The following is a 17,994-nucleotide window of genomic DNA, read 5'->3' on the forward strand; positions in this document are numbered from 1 at the left end:
ACTTCTTCCTTTATTTTAGGATTCCTTGATTATTTTGTTTTCAAAGTGATAGTGTTCAAGTAGAGGTGTTTTTCTAGGAAAAGCATTAAAGGTGTGGTTTGGTTTTTTTAACATAATCGTATGAAAGGATGGAGAACTATTTCCATTAGCCTGCACCTTAGTTTGAGTGGTTTCATTACAGATGTAAGATCAGAGCTAAATCTTTAGCATTTTTTTTTTAATTGCTTGTAGAGTGAGAGGTTACTTGGAATTCCTGTGTCTCCATTATGAGAAATAACCTACAACATGTTTTATTCCTTAAATTTGAGACTTGCAAGCTTTTTGAGGCTATCAAATAGAGTTTTGCCTTCCAAGTTGAAGTCAGCTCTCTTCTGGATAGACCTATGAATAGTAAAATCTGAATTGCGTAGAGCTAACTTCTAAGACATTATTTGGAATTTGTTAACATTGCACATCTGATTTTGCCTTTTTTTTCAGTAAGTATTAGAAGTGACAGTTCCAGATTCCCCACTTCTTGCTCTCCTCTCTAGCTTTTAGTGTTTCCTCCTTATCAAATATAGGAACTCTCTCCACCTTTAAGCTTTTGCAGGAGTTTTGTAGAATTAAAAAAAAGGGAATTAACACTGATGGAAAGTGATCTGCATGCCAGCCTTTCTACATAAGCTGATAAGATCATCTCTGTGACACAGGAAATAGTGATTTGGCTCAGTAGCTTCAAAATGCATTTAGCTAATTATGTTGTAGTTACTGTGGCAGCTTGTGTGCCAAGCCCAGATGGTGCTCCCTCATTTCTTTTAATTAATGCAGTAGTGGGTTTGCTGTTTCAAGAAGAAATGCAGAATGTGAATTTGTATCAGCTGCTTGTTCTCCTCCTCAGTTTGAAACTTGGGTTACACCTGTTGTGCTCGTGCTTTCCTGATCTGCAATTGGCTGGTGGAACTTGTAGTTTTTCTAGATGCCTTGAACGCATGCCAGCCGTCATTGTGTTCAGCTGGTGCCTCATGCTCTTGTAAAACTTTCGGTTGAGTGAGGCAAGACTAAATTCTTCTCTGATGCTGTTGGTGGTCGTGCAGAAAGGGAAGACTTTCAAAATGTAATGGCAGCATGCGTTGGCTAAGAGTTGGAGTTAATTGCTACCATAAATAACATCTTTGAATTCTTTAACTTCTGAACTGTTGGCTGACCATCTGGTTATTTCAGGTTGATAGCTTAGGCGCTGTCAAGCTGATCACTGAGGATGCTGTTGCTTTACAATTAAAACATGATTGCTCTCTCTGTGTAGACTTAAGCAGAAAACATTTTTCAAGTTTCATAAAACTCATGAATGTTGCATGGCACAGGACCTTCAAAGAGGCTCCCTTCCTGGGCAGGCCACCTGGTTAGAGTGGCTGCGGTTTTCTGTTCCCTTAAGTCACTGGATGTAGCTGCTTGGGATCATCAAGAAACAAGTTAATGTGATCTGTAGCAGGTGAACTTGTAATAAAGATTGAAAGATTCAAAGCAGTTTGTAGGCACAGGGATAAATAGTGGTATTTGCTGTTACGCCTTTACAAAGAAAGTATAAAGATTAAAGAGTTTATTCTGATTGACTCTTAACCTTCATCAACAAAAACCAACAACAACAAAAGATCAAAACAACGGAATCCCTGTGTTTTATTATTTCACAGATAGGAGAAAACAGAAGCTTTTCTACCTGTTAGCTAGAAAAATGTCTATCATAGAGGTTGGGGGGTTTTGGATGGCATATCCTCACATCCTTTTTTGTGAGTTTGCCCTATAGTCCATGCAGGCTAGTATGGTGTGTCTTATAGTAGCCAGTAGTAAAGACAGGTGTCGGAACAGGGCATTATTCAGACTATTGGAATACAAGTCTTCCCTCAGTAAGATTATCAGTGATTTGGCACTGGAATGCTGTTGACCTAATAGGTTAATACCCATTATCTGTAGGGGGAGTGTGGGAAATGGATTCAAAGTAAATTCTAAAAAAAGCTGCTAAAAAGGAAGACAGTCTATATATTTTGCTTCCCTACCATTTGCAACAGAAGTCTTAAATTCCAATCCAGAGTTAGGATGTCAAAGATTTTAGAAATCAAAGAAAGCTACAGTTCTGATACTTTTCTCATAATGTAAATATGTGACCTTTTAAAGTCCTGAATAATTATTTGTTATTAGAACAGTAATTAATCTTAAAGGCTTTTGCAGTAACTTAGCTGCCGTTTCTTGGATTGACTGTAGTTGTAGAATAAAACAAACGAAATTTCTGTCTGGAAGGAGGGGCAAAAAAAAAAAGTGGTAACAGAGCTGATGAACTTCAGATACTCCTGTGTTAAGTCTTGTTCTATTGCCCATTATTGCTCTCCGGCGCTTCTGGATTTTTCTCAGCCGCAACAAATGTGATAGTTGGCCTAGTAAATTCAACTTTGGTAGCAAATGTGAATACTTTACAAGGTTTGCTCTTCACTCATTTGAGTTATGTTACCAACAAATTAATGTGGCTTTAAAGATAATTTTTTTTAAGGATGATCAAGCTTTTATCTCCTTCTGAACTGTTTTGACTACAGAAAGTTGTGACTTTGTGTATATCTTACTGTGTAGGTCCAGCTATTCAAGTAAATAGTTATTTCCAGCAAGAGTTTCCCAGTCTGCCGGCAGCTGGGGATCAGGAAAAGTCAGGCAAAGAGAAAGATGCTCCTGAAGAGCTTCATGGATCAGGACCCAACTTGCGACCGCAAAGTAAGTATATGCTACAAATTCTTGTGAAATTGCATGGGTTTGTGTGGGACTCATTTATATTACAAGACTACTTGCATCTCATACAAAGTAAATTGATGGATTGGTTTAATCAACACACTTCTACACTGAACAAACAGATTTTTTAGGGCTTTCTTCTGCTTTATTGTGTTTCTGGTGTGTGGAAAATAGGGTATTTAATCCTATCCTGCAGTTCACTTTTGCTTTCCACCACTTAGTACTCCACTTGTGCTCTGGGGAACATTTGTTACTTGCACAGCACTGGAATTTTCTTCCAGCTGCTTGATGTCACAAAAGCTAAAATGCATTCTAAAATAAATCTGCTAATATTAACTAATCATATAAATCATCATTAAGGTTGTCCACAAATGTTAGTACTCCTGGGAGAGTAGCCTGAAAAATCCTGTAATCTACAGAAAGTGCTAGACAAGATGTGTGTTGTTTTCAGAGGGCTTGGGTTCTCAGGGGATCATAAACTAGTTACTGTGTTCCAGGCCTCGGTTTATCTCAGTTTTTTTGTCAGGTCCTGCAGACTGAGGCCATGTGCTTGTTCAGGTCCTCGCTTGATTTTGGTGTAAAGAATAAGTTGTCAAGAAATTTGAGAGATGTCCAACATCAAATTGAGAAACTGGCTACACACGCCTGTTCAGCGTGCTTCAGACAGTTACAGTTTTGGTCAGCACTGTACATGCTATATTAAGCCCTTCTTTCAGGTCTGACAGCAGAAAGCAAAATGAGCTTGGCAAGTGCTGCCCCTTTAGCAGCTGTGCTCCCCAGCAAAGATAAGTGGAAGAACTGTAATGGATACGTAGGAGCACAGTTTAGCACTGCTTAAAGGGCTTGCACCCCTAAAGGAACATTATTTACAGTGTGCGTTTGAATTTTTTTTTGGTCCCCATGGATCTGAGTACTTCTGCTAAGTTTACTCTTTATTTTTTTTGTGTCCTAACCCATGTTTCGTAGGCAGAAACTCCTAAAGGAATGGGCTGCCTGTCACAAGTGATAGGCCATTAAAATCCTTTAGTTTTCCTAGACTTTTTGCTATATTCACATCCAGAAGTGCAGCTCTCATTGCTTCTGTTTCATTCTTATCAGACAGAGGTAAACTCTGGCTACCTGTCTTTACTTAGAAAGACAAAGGTATGTGTTATTTTGAGCTGCTTGAGGGTTCTGTGGTGGACCTTTGCTGCTTAAGAAGCTTCATCTTTCCCTTAACAGCATTCTCAAATTGAGTCAACAGTGGCCCTGACTTGCCACAGCTAAAGCTCTCCTCTGCTATTATCTGTATCCTTCTTAAATTGCATTGTGTTTTGGAAGGTAGAGTAGGATAACTAGAGCAGTCGATAAACTTTAGTCTTCAGGCGCACAGCTGTAGGGCTGAAAAGGATGAGAAAACAGACCCTGTTTTCTCAAGTGGCCCTTGCTTGTTTCAGTACCACATATGAACATGTGTCTGCACAGGTCGCTGTGTCACTGAAAACTGGGTGGGAAGAATGTGTTTTTCATCATGCCTGTCTCTAAATCTGTAATATAAAGTCTGTTCTTGTTTTTTCTTGTACTGATTCTGTCCATGTAGATGCTACTAGTTGGAGAGAAGGTGGTAATAAGAGCAACTCGCCCAGTTCTCCGTCTGATCCAGAAGCTAAGGCTCTTGGACAAGAAGATGGTAACGCGACACCTGCAGAACAAAACGATGGCCAGAAGGCAGCAGAGAAGAGGGATGTGCGGTTACCACAGGTTCCTCAGCCCAAGCTGAATGGCCAGCAGCCACCACCTATCTCATCTCAGTACAGAGCAATGATGCCACCTTATGTGAGTGATGGTCACATCAAAAGTTTTTAAGAAGCAGAGATCGGTTATTTGCTTATGTGGTTTCCTAATGCCCCTTTCTCCTCCCTTCATATCACACTTAGTAGTTGTGCTGGAAGGGGCAGCCGATTGCAGCCGACTCCTCAGAGGATGTGGCTGTCTGTTGCTGCTCCTGCTACACTGAGTTTGAACTTGCCAGGAGTTCATTTACACTCGTAATCACTCCACCTTGGTGACTTCATGTCACACACTCTGTAATATTAAGCAAACTGTCTTAAGAGTCTTGCTGTATTTCCAGTGTGATTCCTTTGATCTCAGTATGCTTAATACAATATTTTTAAATGAATGGCTTCTTTTTTTAAATCTTTCTTAGATGTTCAATCAGTATCCTAGAATGGCATATCCTCCTTCCATGCAAGGTCCAATGAGATTTCCCAATTCTGAGCCTAGCAGGTAAGAAACTTTGTGTTACTTTTGTCTGAGTATGAACTCTCTGAGTCAATGGAAACAAACAAACAAAAATAAAAAACCACTTGCACTGAGTATTTTTGGTTGAGTATGCACTGCATAAGAAATACCACTGGTCAGTCTCATAAGTTGGGCTTCTGTGGAGCAGTGCCATTGAGTGGTTTGTGTCTGACAACTCCACTACAAAACTTGAGGGAATTTTCCACATTACAGGATTTTTGATTGGGAAGAGCAGGAGTCACCTGAGGACACTGTTCAGCCAGTATTTAGCCAGTAAAAGAATTCTTCCATTGTTATAATGAAAGGAGTTGATTCCCAGTTCTCAACTCTAATGCTCTCCAACTAAAGTAGAACTGTAATGCACTATAAAATTAATTTTTGTCCTTTCTGTGCATTTCTCCATAGCTGAGGATGGCTGTGCACATGCATGAGGAAGCAAGAGATGCTATAGTACAAACTTTGACAAATGATCTGTGGTTGGGATCAGGAAGAGGACTGAGAGGCTGAGAAGGATGGCTGGGAGAACTTAAGTATAGTCATAGGGAAAATGTACAGAACCTTTGACAGTGGGAAAGCATGGAAAGTATAAAGAAATATCTGAGGTGGATACATTGGTAATTAGAAGGATGTCAGATCTATGCAGTATGTTGTTTGAAAGCGACAAGGCATTCTGCTGTCAGCTAATGTTTCACTTGTTTGTGAAGTGGACAAGCAAGACTATAAGCATCTGATCTTGCATAAAGAACCATCTGGTGGTGTAGCAGTGATTATTTTGACTACATGTGGATTATAATTCACATATATGTTGTAGCTGAGAGAACAGTATTGTATACCTCAAATAATTGTCATACAAGTTGACCCTTTATCTAGTAATTTTTTGGGTAAACAGTGACAGTGGCCTTTGTTTCTCTCTTTTCAGAGGGCCAAGAGGAAGAGGGCCACCTTCATGGTGTTCAGAACCCATTGAGCGCCCATCCATTCTTAGTGCTAGTGAACTTAAAGAACTTGATAAATTTGATAATCTAGATGCTGAGGCTGATGAAGGCTGGGCAGGTAAGGAATAAAATTAATGGTTTCTGTTATTTCTACATTGAATCTTTCTGAAAGATTAACTGAATATTTGCTTATGCATTCAGGTGCTCAGAGTGAAGTGGACTACACTGAGCAGTTGAACTTCAGTGATGATGATGAACAAGGAAGTAGTCAAAAAGAGAAGGAAAGTGGGTGAGTTGGTATTGCCAGTTGGGTGTGAATGCTGTTTAACTAGCTTAGCTTTTGGAAAGGTTGAATGAAATGAGTGCAAGTACTCATTCCCATAACATTTATTCCAATCATTTAATACCTTATTAAAATGCATTGGCCTCCTGTAGACTCCAGTCAGCTGGTCATGTAGTAGAAATGATCTTTGCTGAAAAAAGTTCCTTATACTTGGTAAAAAACATTGAGGATAGAAGATACCTGTGTGGAGTATACCTTCAATTTTTCTTATTTCTTTGCACATAGTGATGAACAAACACCATCAAAAGATTCCCAGAGTCCTGATGGCCAGAAGGAAGCAGAAGAACAGACTAAGTCTGCCACCCACGTTTCCACAGCAGCAACCAAAGGGTCTTATAGCAAAAGCTCTCAGCCTGATCAGGTTTGTGTGTTCTTCAGCTCCTCTGGCAACAGCCTCATCAGGAGAGGTCTGACTCAGGTGTCAGGTCAATTAAGGTTATGCACATGAGTGAAAGCACTAGCTACTACTTCTCTGAGCTGTGATAACTGATCAGGTGCTGCTTAGTCAACTTGACTGCTTCGGGTCGCAAAATAAAAATAGGATGTCTTTATCTAGTGTGTTCTAATCCACAGTTGTGAGGGGATGAGAACTCTTGTGTCAGTTACTGCGACTCAGCTGACAAGCTTTAACTCAATACTTGTCTGTCCATCCCTGTAATAGTGAATGAAGTCATTCTGGTGTCCGTCATGTTTCATAGTGGCACAGAGTAAATAGCACCCTTTTGGCACACACATCTTTCCTGGGTGTGGGGTTGTTGGGTGTGTTTTGGTTTTTATTTTTTTTTGGTACTGTGACCCACTTTCTTCAGAGCAACTTAGCAGTAATGTGTCAGCTCACTTCTGACATCTCAGTCAGATTTTATACAGACTTAGGAGAATTCATCAGCTCAACTGTTTTGGTTTTGGGTTTATCCTCTAGTAGAGGAAGGCTGGCAACCACCTCAGCTTGTGCTTGCTTCAGCCCCTTCTTTTTTTTTTCCCCCAGAAAAAGCTACTGTTGGCTTTATTTAAAAATTTCCCAGAAATGTTTTCTCTTGATACTGGTAATAATAAAACTGGAAGATCTTGAATTGGTTTTACTTGCACTTTCTCTGTATATAAATGTCCCAGTTTCTTTCAGGGTTTGATGCTACATTGAATCTGAGGAAAAACAGTGCAGTAATATAAACTCTGAAATTTGGATGTTTGAATTGTTAAAGTAATTGTGTAGCTCTCAGTACATAAAGTGGAAATGTTCTTAGCCTTGGTTTGCATGCAAATTTATATTGTATGCAGATAGTTCATTAATTGTAGTATCTTAATGCAGTATAATGTAGAAAATCTGAAATTTGTCAGCTTGACTGTTGTTATAAGCTTGCTTAACCCTTGTACTTCATCTGATCCAACAGGATCGGGGTCCGGCACAGCCTTCTATACATGAAAGAGGTGGTCCTGCTCTTCATCCAAAATCTATTCTACCACCGGTAAGAAAGATTAGAACTTTCCTCATGTCCTTGAGTTAAATTCTTTAATGCTGTGGTGGAGGGATTTTGACTTAGAAAAGGAAAAATATGCTTCACACAGGGATAAGCCTTTTCTTTAGCAAGTGAAATGGTCATAGTGCCTGGGACCAGTAAGAGTGGGACTCCAACAGAGCTGTGCTGCTAGTTGTGTAAAGCAGCACCATCTTGTAAGTGGCATATGAAATGCATGAGAACTTCAAGAGCTTTCAGTTCTCCAGCCCCGTTTGGGAAGCAGAGAGGACAGGGGCATGGGAACAATGCTGGAGAGCTGGCTGCCAAGGCAGGTGAGGAGATGAAGTCCCAATTGAAATGTGTGTGTAGTAACTTCTTACCGATTTTTCAACAGTCCTTATTAAAATCTCTGTTAACCTGAGCTACCTTGCATTTCTTTGGCTCCTTGGGGGACTTTTGTCTGACATCCGCCCTGGGTATCTGTGATTTAGGGCGTTGTGTAACTAAATCTAAAAGATGTTTGTCATCTTTACTGTCACTGTGCCTTAGTGACGGGGAGAAGGAGTGATGTGAGCCCAAATAAATCTTTACCTCTCCTTTTTGAGCTCAGGTTGCTTGAGTCTGAACTGGAGCAGGAAGGTAGAGGCTTGCTTTCTTTTATCCAAATCTTGATTTTTAAAGGTGCCATGCAAATACATGTGTTGACAGATAGTTGTTTATATAATAAGTGCTTGACTTGACCTAACCAATGCTAATATTGCAGCACCCACCTCCACCTGATCGCCAGATAGGACCTGGAAGGCAGGGACCCTTTCCCCCTAAACCAGTACCAGATGAAGATGAAATCTGGAAACAGAGGAGACGACAGCAGTCAGAGATATCCGCTGCGGTTGAGCGAGCCCGTAAGCGACGAGAAGAAGAAGAAAGAAGAATGGAAGAACAGCGAAAAGCAGCTTGTGCTGAAAAGCTGAAACGGTTAAATGAGAAATTTGGCTGCATGACAAAACCCTCCCGGGAAGACCCTCTGAAAGAGAGGGAGAGGGAGAGAGAGAGGGAGCGGGAAAGAGAAAGGGAACGGGAGAGGGAAAAGGAGAGGGAGCGAGAGAGAGAGCGAGAAAGAGAAAAAGAAAGGGAGAAGGAAAAAGAAAAGGAGAGGGAAAGGGAGAAGGAAAAGGAAAAAGAAGAAAAAGAAAAACTGGAGAAGGCAAAAGAACAAGAACTAGAGAAAGAAAAGGAGATAGAAAAAGAAGAGAAGGAGATTGAAAAAGAGAAAGAAGAGGAGAAACCAGTACATGAGGTTCCTGAGCCTGTAGAACCTGTGGCAACACCTGTAGTAGAAAAACAAGAAAGTGAAACCAGGAATAACAAGGAAGAAAAAGGTATGCTTGCATGCGAGTAGGAGTTGTCTGTCTTAAAGCTGAGTCACAGAGCATAGTTGTAATCTAGGAGTCTAATTTGCATACCTAATTAACTTAGTGCATCTAGACCATTTATTTTCCTGGTACATTACAGCTGCTAACTGTCCTTTTAGCTAGACCTGTTTGACCAGCTCATCAAAATGTTAAAGGAAAAACTGGGCTCTGTCATTTGGGCTGGACTTTGAAGAATACAGAAAGAAAAGCAGTTTTTCTTTTCTTGCTAAAGGAGGGTCAGCAACTCATTTTGCTAAAAAGCAATGTAAATTATTTCAGCTATTCTGTTCTTTCAGCAAGCCTATAGAAGTAGACACAAAGAGCGCGTATTTAAGCTTGGTGCATTTTTTTTTTTTTTAATATAATGGAACTTGAATGCCACAAGATAACTTTTTTTTTTTTTTTTTTTTTTATAAACGAAGATTTGGTTTTACAATCACTTTTATCCATTTAAAGGATAACACAACCTTCTTAAGCACAGTCTACCAGTTGAGTCAAATGTAATACGGTAGCACTGAGACAGCACTTCTTAAATCACATAATAGCTACAACCTAAATGCCAGTGGTCGATTAACCAGTGTATTTGAATTTAAAAGGGACACTGAGAGATGTATTAACAACATTTGTTCTGAGGGGTTGTTTTTTTAACTATTTTTGCCTATATTGGTTTTGCAGACTAAGGCTGTGAGGTTAGAGAAGGCAGACTGTTTTCATTTTAGAACAAAATCCTCTATCTGACATTGTCGTGAAATTGTTGTAGTTTTAAGATTCACTTTTGTCTCCTACATCCCTTTTTTTTCAGAAGATCAAGCAGTCTTTACACGACAAGACAGTGGTCGGAATGAGAAAGAGATTTCACAGGTGACTCATGAGAGCGAGCCAGATTCAGGATCTCAGCCTCGTCCTGCTGTTTCCTCAGGCTATTCTAAACAGTTCCAGAAATCATTACCACCAAGATTTCAGAGGCAGCAGGTAACTAACCAGTTCATTAAAAGAAGGAAGTTCATTAAAGGAATGATTTCTTCTGCCTCTTTCTGGATAAGAATGTGATCACAGTAGTTTCAAAAAGCTTAAGTTGTTGGTTTCCAGCTTCTATAATATGTATGGAATTGGCAGGAATTGCTCTGCATTGAAACTCTTCTTGTCACTTGTAAAGTATGCAAGTGAGCAGAAGGCAAAAGGCTTTTAAAACTGGCCATTTTTTCATCACTTGCCAAAGTAGAGCATTGCCCTGTGGAACCTGGGAGTTGATGATCATTGTTTCTGCAGCTTTTCCATAGTGGACATGACACTCACAAATATTATTTGGACTTGGGTCCTATGGTCTGATAGAGCACTCTGCATTAATGACATGCCTGAAGTATAGGTTGTTCTGTGTCTCTGCTGAATACCAGCAAATCAGTAGCTATTCTAAATTGTCCAGTCTGGTTTTCCCCCTTTTCTCCTAGTTCATCCTGATGCACGTTTGCGATTAATTTTCAGAACGCTTAGTGTCTTGGACATAACTGTACTTGTTGTTTCCAAAAGTTATTTAAATTCTGCTCAAGTCTTCATCTTGACAAAAAGTCTTGTACTATTGTTTTCTGTTACGCAGGAGCAAATGAAACAGCAGCAGTGGCAGCAACAACAGCAAGGTGTCCTTCCACAGTCTGCTCCCTCGCAACCGTCGAGTGGCCCTGTCCCGCCTCCCCAGCACAGACCCCTTTACCAGCCCATGCAACCACATCCTCAGCATTTAGCTTCAATGGGCTTTGATCCACGGTGGCTTATGATGCAATCTTACATGGACCCACGAATGATGTCCGGAAGACCTGCAATGGATATGCCTCCTATTCATCCAGGTAAAATTCAGCAGCACCTTCTGACCATTGAAATTTTTTGGTTTTGAAATAGAAGTCTTTTGCTGACCACACTATGTATGGTAACACTGAATGGGTAAGGTTTTTTTAGAAAGAAAATGACATTCTTTTGTTGTTTGAGACAAAATAGATTTTAGTAATGCTGGAAAAATTATAGTCATGTGTCAATGTGTATCTTTGACTATAAAGTAAAATCATAGCTTTCTCCTGTAGTGCAGGTATGTCAGTGTCAGTTAAGGATGTACTCAGAATGTTGGTGTAAGCCTTGCTTTGTTACAGGTATTAAGGCTGGCATGGGTTAAGTTGAACTGAGAAAAATACTGTATTTACTTTTTGTGTTTCATTACATGTTAGCACTTGATACTGCTTTGCTTATTTAAAACAAACCATGAAATTTTGTTTATTAGCACTTCTAGAGTTTTACTAAATTTGTATTTTCAGATTCTTGGCTCTAAAACATCCTTTTTAATTTGTGGAATGGCCATCTGACTTGCAGCTAGGAAAGCTATTGTGCATAAATAATACAAGTCTGGCATGCAGTATAACAGAGATACTTACCCAGCTAATGAGCAAGAGAATAGGTATCCTGAATGAGTACAAGGAATGAATGGAAGAAATGGCAGGCTAAGCAAAGACAGTGAAAACTCTGGAATTTCTTTTAAATTTTACCCCGAAAAGGGACCCAGAGTGCTTAGTAGAGCACAAAAATCCCGCCTGTGTGTACACTCATATTGCCTTTTCCCATTCAGATCTTGCATCAGAAACTTCACCCACAAGTTTACAGGTCTACAGACCTGGTTTGTCCCATTACAGTGGAAGCAGACAGGTTTTCCTTTTCTTGGTACTAGTGGGGAATATGATTTAGTCATTCTGAGGTCAGCTGGCAGAGAGTAGACATTTGATTTCAACAACAGAAGGCACAGAGGAAGGGAGATCAGAGGAGAGAGAATAGTCTTCCTCAGTACCTCCTGATATGCTTTGTTTGTCTTGAGGTGGGGTTGTTTGCTAATGTTAAACTGGTTTAAATTGTTGAACTTAAATCTGTCACAGGAATGATGCCTCCCAAACCACTGATGAGAAGAGACCAGATAGAGGGATCAGCAACTAGTTCAGATTCATTTGAACATATAGCTCGCTCAGCAAGAGAGCACACTGTTTCTCTGTCAGAGCCTCGCATGATGTGGGGGTCAGACCCGTACCCTCACGCAGAATCTCAGCAACCTAGTTCTCCTCCCAAAGTGTTAGAAGAGCCTGATGACTTGAGGTAAGCCTGAGTTACGTGCTCTTGTCTGACTGTTCTCCAAGCCATCCGTGCTTACATGCTTGGCTGTAATTTGTGTTGTAAAACGCATTTTAAACTGAGGCATAGCTGCTTTTTACACAGAACTTTAAAAGGAGCTGAGACTGGGGGATGCTTGGCACTGTTGTATAAGACAAGAGACATGGCTGCCTAGTACAGAGTGGGATGTAGAAGGACAATTTACCCCTCGTTTAGCATCTTTAACCTAGTTTGATGAATGGTAATTGCAGTAATATTATGAATTTTCGGTTTTCTAGAATACTGCAGTGTTTTCATGTTCTCCATCTGCTCTCCATACATCCATATCAGAGAACTTCTGTCTGATGTATGTTAGTTTCAAAAGTGGCATGTTACGTACAAGTGGTATAAAGCAAGAAAGTCACTTTGGACCTTGACTGCATGATGAATGGCCAGGAAAGCTTCCTCTACATCTTAAAAGTACCCAAAAATTCTTTTTGCTGTACTAATGTCTGGGTAGTAAGTGTGATATTAGCCTGCTAACTTGGAAGTTCCATTTAAAATTGCGTGTATAGCCAATAATAAATTCCTGAAACAAATTGTACATTTGACACGGAACTCTTAATCAGGATAAAAGATAAATGGACCTCCACAACTAGCAGCCACTGTGAAAATTAATACCTGTTATTTCCTTGATCTGATATTAATCCTTCATAGAAACAAAAAACTATTTCATTTAAGTAAATACTGACGAGTAAAATTTTCTCCCTCACCCTAACAATCTTTATTGCTTGCTGTTTAGGTCTGAGGCACACTTGGAGCAAGAACGTGTTGCTGTCCCTGCTGCTGCTTATTCTGTAGAACACAACCAGTTGGACCCTCATCCAAAGACAGACTTTTTCAGAGAGTCAGGGGAGCTGGAGGTACAGAAGTTTCCAAGCAGGCCTTTGGAAGACGTGCAGCCTCTCCAAACTGACAAACCTAACACTGCTGTTAATTTTGAAGGAGTGAATGAGAAAGTTACACGTAGCTCTCCAGAAGAGTTGGTGCCTGTGGCTGAAAGTCATTCTTCACTGAAGAGAAGCATTTCCCATGGTTCAAGTCACTCTCTAAAATCGGAAGACCAGAGGAATGAGACAGTAACAAATATCCCTAAACTAAGTAACAGGTCTGTTGAGACAAAGGAGACAATTGAGAGACTCGAGATTAAGCCCAAAAAAGAAATTTTGATTAGTAATAGAACATCAGAAGGACCAAAACCTGAAAAAACTTTCAAACCTAAGTCTGAAACAAGATGGGGTCCTAGGCCAGGTTATGGCAGAAGAGATGAAGGTGGTGATAGACCAGTAAGAAGATCGGGTCCTATTAAAAAGCCTGTGCTTAGAGATATGAAGGAAGAGCGTGAACAGAGAGAAGAGCGTGAACAGAGGAAGGAGAAAGAAGGAGAAAAGCCAGCTAGTGAAAAGCCTGGCAAGTCTGAAAGAAGTGACAAAAAGGAAGCACCTCAAGTGCCTCTGCCTCCGGCTGAGCCTGAGACATCCGCCTCCAGCAGCGCTGCTCTGGTTAAGAAGATAACCCTGGATGCTGCTCCGACACCAGCAAGCCAGGAGAGCGGTCAAACGGAACCTGCAGCTAAAGCTGTGGTTCAGCCACCTGCGCCTGCAGTCATGCAGCAGCTACCCGCTGCTCAGCCTGCTGCTCCACAGCTTCCCCCTGCGCTACCACAGCAGCCGCCTGCTCAGCCAGCAGCGCAGCAGCAGCCACACGTTCAGCAGCCCGCTACTGCAGTGAAGGAAGAAAAGCAGACCGAGAAGGTTGTTAGCAAGGAGGTTGTGGAGAAACCACGCTTAGAAACCAGACCTGTGAAAAGAGAGCCTGGCTTACCACCTAGGACATACTGGAAAGAGGCTAGGGATAGAGACTGGTTCCCAGATCAGGGATACAGAGGCAGAGGTCGTGGGGAGTATTATTCTAGAGGTCGTAGCTACAGGGGTTCTTATGGAGGACGTGGTCGGGGTAGTAGAGGCCACAATAGAGAGTACCCACACTACAGAGATCCTAAGCCTAGATCAGAACACGTGCCTTCAGGGCCTGTGAGGCAAAGGGAAGAGAGTGAAACTCGTAGCGAGAGTTCTGACTTTGAAGTAATCCCAAAACGGCGGCGACAGCATGGTTCAGAGACGGATTCTGACAGCGAAGTTCACGAAAGCGCAAGTGACACACTGCTTTCAGACAAAGACAGTCTAATCAAAGGCAAGCACCCAAAAAGAGAAGAGCGAACTGATGTCAAGAAACCTCCAAAGCCCCTGTCATTCAAACCTGAAAATGCTATCAGAGTAGACAACAGATCCCTAGAAAAAACATATGTCAGAGATGATGAGAACAAACCCAAACCAGGATTTCTTCCTAAAGGAGAGCCTTCTAGACGGGGCAGAGGCGGAATGTACAGGCGTGGTGGCAGGGATCCTGGTGGTCGTCCTCCACGTCCATCCACAATAAGGAGACCAGCCTACAGAGAGAATCAGTGGAACCCTAGGCAAACAGAGATCATTAAACCAGAAGATGGGCAGCCTCCAAGAAGAAACGAACATTATGGTCCTATACCAGTAGACAAAAGACCTCCAAAATTTGAGAGAAAATTTGATCCAAATAGAGAGAGGCCACGAAGACAGAGGCCTGCTCGACCTCCAAGGCAAGATAAGCCACCACGCTTTAGGCGCCTAAAAGAAAGAGAGGCCGCATCAAAGATAAATGAGGCGGTAACCAGCTCATCAACAAGTGCCACAGTTAGTAACGCGGTTAATGAACCCTCCAACACTGCTTTGGATGTGTCAGGAAGTAAGACACCTGATTTGTCCAACCAGAACTCATCAGACCAGGCAAATGAAGAGTGGGAAACGGCTTCAGAAAGCAGTGACTTCAATGAGAGGCGGGAGAGGGATGAGAAGAAAACAGCAGATGCAGCAGCACAGGTGGCTGCAAAAGCAGGTGAAAATGCTGGAGCTCCAAAAAGGGAAATAGCCAAGAGAAGTTTTTCTAGTCAGCGGCCTGGAATAGACCGTCAAAACCGACGTGGCAACAATGGGCCAACTAAACCAGGGAGGAACTTCTCAGGGCCTAGGGGTGAAAGGCGGAGTGGTCCTCCTCCCAGGAATGGAAAAAGAGGGTGAGTACCAGCTTCTGTTAGGAAGCACATATGGTCTTAGTCTTGTCTTCTTGTGGTTCAAAATCATGAGTAGTTATTTTAGATTTGTAATAACTGTTAGAAAAGAGAATAAGACTTAACACATGCACCTGTAGCTGTGTACTTTCTGTTTTTTTTCGTTTATATACAGACACTTGGAACACAGGGTTAAGAGCAGAGTATTCTTGGTGTGTGCAGTGTTAAAGTCTAATTTTAAAAAAAAGCAGTGCTGTTTCTCAGAGTTGAGCTGTGTTTTTCAAGATTTGGATGCAAGCTGAAATGCTAGTGTGAGCAGTTTTTCACTTTAATATACAGGTTGCTGCATCACATTTGGCTTTTTGTATTTTTAGATCAATCACCTACCATAGACAAGCAAGTTGAGGAATGTTTGCCCATGGGACTGTTTTGTTTCTCCATGCTAAAATCGATTGAAACATGATCATTATCTAATGTTACTATTTGCCCACTGTTTTGTAGTCACACTGCACAGTAGTCTGACAAGTGGGAGGCAGGACAAGGCATTCCTTCACTGGATGCTTACCCTGTACTCCAGGACTCTTGTGCTTGTAGGCTGTTGTATCCTAAGTTCAGGTTTTACTTGGGCTTAAAAATTTCTGATCAGTGCTCTAACCTCTGAGTGAAAACTATTAAAAGTTTCTTTGGCTAGTCACTTAAAGATGATGTTAAAGCAAAAGCTGGGTATTTCAGGTTCTGCAGCAAAGTTAGAATGCTGCAAATCTGATTCTTATGGCTTTAGATAGCTTTTGGGAAGTGAGCCTGTGGAGCAAGTATGTTGTACCTTGTTTATATATTTGCTCACGTTGCATGCTGTAAGCTGCTGTTTGGGTTTTTTTTCCATGGAAGGCTTTACTGAGTTCTGAATTGCATACTTGTTGAGTTTTAGTGTCCCTAGCTACATAGACCAAACCAGAGTTGGCCTTAAAATTATGCATTTTTTAGTGTGATTCCTTTTGGTAGCAGGACATTTGATATGTCCCCAAAAGGGCTTTGCTGTTAAGTTCACTGAGGAGCTGAGTAAAAGTCTGTAGCCTACTAAGAAGTGGCACGGTAGACACGTGTAGCCCTATAATGTGATCTGCATTTGCTTGCTAGCTGTTTTCTATGGCTGGTCATTAATTTTGCCTTTTTTTTTTTTTTTTAATTTGATATAGGCCATTTGAAGAGCAGACAGCGATTGTCCCTAGTGTTGATCCCACCAACAGCAACTCTGTGCATCAGGAGGAAGGAGGTGTTACTGCTGCAGGACAAAAGACCACCAAGGATGCAAGTAGCAAAAAGAGAGAAGAGCCTAAGGCTGGTCCAAAGAAGCCTAAAGAAAAAGCAGATGCCTTGTCTCAATTTGATCTTAATAATTACGCAAGTATGTACCGATAAAATGCTAACAACAATTTGTAATCTTGATAGCTTTCCTGCATATAGAGCTAGATGACGTTGGAAAACTTAGAAAAGAGGAAAGGTGATTGTTTTTTAAAAAACACCAGAATAATTGTGTACTTGAGGGACGCTACCTTTTTCGTATCTAATTAACAATGTGTGTGCCTCTAAAAGGTGGCAAATCTCATTGTGGTTTTATGAATAGATAAGAACAGTCTTGTTCTATCACCTGATCTTAACTCTGTCATTCAGACAGCTTTCCACTACACACTAATAGTTTCCTTAACCTTCATAAGCAAAGGTGGATCACTGATAAGCTTACAGCTGATACTCAGGAATGCTGTTCATTATTATGTTTTAGTTCTTATTTCCTGGAGAGTCTGATACAAGAACTTCCAGTTTTTCAGTTCTTAAAGATTAATTCCTTGTCTCCAAACTCAATGGGAAAGAACTTGTCAAGCAGAAGCTTACCTATAATCAGGGCCACCATTTGTGTGGGGGGAGAAATTGCTTCCACTCTAAAGCAGATTTTGGCTTGGTGCACTGCATCTGAAGCTGTTAAAACAGCAGCATTTCATTTTTCTATAGGTGTTGTGATCATTGATGATCACCCTGAAGTGACAGTAGTTGAAGACTCCCAATCTAACTTGAATGATGATGGTTTCACAGAAGTGGTGTCTAAGAAGCAACAAAAACGCTTGCAAGATGAAGAGCGCAGAAAGAAGGAAGAACAAACAGTGCAGGTACAGACCAACATTTATAATAGGAACGAGTTCCTTGCAGTACTGAGAATGTTGTGAAATGTGTAGTATCTTCATTCCCAAGAAGCTATATTTTCACCTAATATTAATACAGCTATCTAGTTATTAAGTTGTTCAGACTTAGTAAATGAAATTCATTTTAACTTAGTGATCTTAGAATTCCATACATCCTGATTGGTCATTGTCAGGCAGGTGGAACTGGCAGACTGGAAACACTATTTTTCATACTGTGATATTTGTACTATTGCTTGTATATCAGCTGATTCCAAGAGGGAGATGGATGAGAAATATATCATTGTTCCTGTAGTTAAATACTCCTAATGAAAACTGCTTTAAGACTGGCTTAACCAATTTGGGTTTTGCTG

The 17,994-nt window shown here is 40.9% G+C and overlaps 1 protein-coding gene across 19 annotated transcripts in view; it reads left to right on the forward strand.

The window, feature by feature from the left end:
- The window catches only part of PRRC2C (proline rich coiled-coil 2C), a 70,490-nt gene that overhangs the window by 23,401 nt on the left and 29,095 nt on the right, over positions 1-17,994 (forward strand). For 15 of the 19 annotated variants that reach the window (XM_065072165.1, XM_065072164.1, XM_065072169.1 and 12 more), the window contains exons 5-18: positions 2,596-2,733; positions 4,313-4,563; positions 4,934-5,013; positions 5,948-6,081; positions 6,165-6,252; positions 6,532-6,667; positions 7,695-7,769; positions 8,524-9,139; positions 9,975-10,144; positions 10,767-11,013; positions 12,082-12,295; positions 13,092-15,455; positions 16,646-16,854; positions 17,457-17,611. In XM_065072165.1, the coding sequence (XP_064928237.1) occupies positions 2,596-2,733; positions 4,313-4,563; positions 4,934-5,013; positions 5,948-6,081; positions 6,165-6,252; positions 6,532-6,667; positions 7,695-7,769; positions 8,524-9,139; positions 9,975-10,144; positions 10,767-11,013; positions 12,082-12,295; positions 13,092-15,455; positions 16,646-16,854; positions 17,457-17,611 (4,877 nt within the window). The remainder of the gene's footprint in view (positions 1-2,595; positions 2,734-4,312; positions 4,564-4,933; positions 5,014-5,947; positions 6,082-6,164; positions 6,253-6,531; positions 6,668-7,694; positions 7,770-8,523; positions 9,140-9,974; positions 10,145-10,766; positions 11,014-12,081; positions 12,296-13,091; positions 15,456-16,645; positions 16,855-17,456; positions 17,612-17,994) is intronic. The other 4 variants (XM_065072172.1, XM_065072171.1, XM_065072184.1 and 1 more) reach the window with 2 other exon arrangements.

This window comes from Columba livia, chromosome 8 (genome assembly GCF_036013475.1).
Source record: "Columba livia isolate bColLiv1 breed racing homer chromosome 8, bColLiv1.pat.W.v2, whole genome shotgun sequence".
NCBI lineage: Eukaryota > Metazoa > Chordata > Aves > Columbiformes > Columbidae > Columba > Columba livia.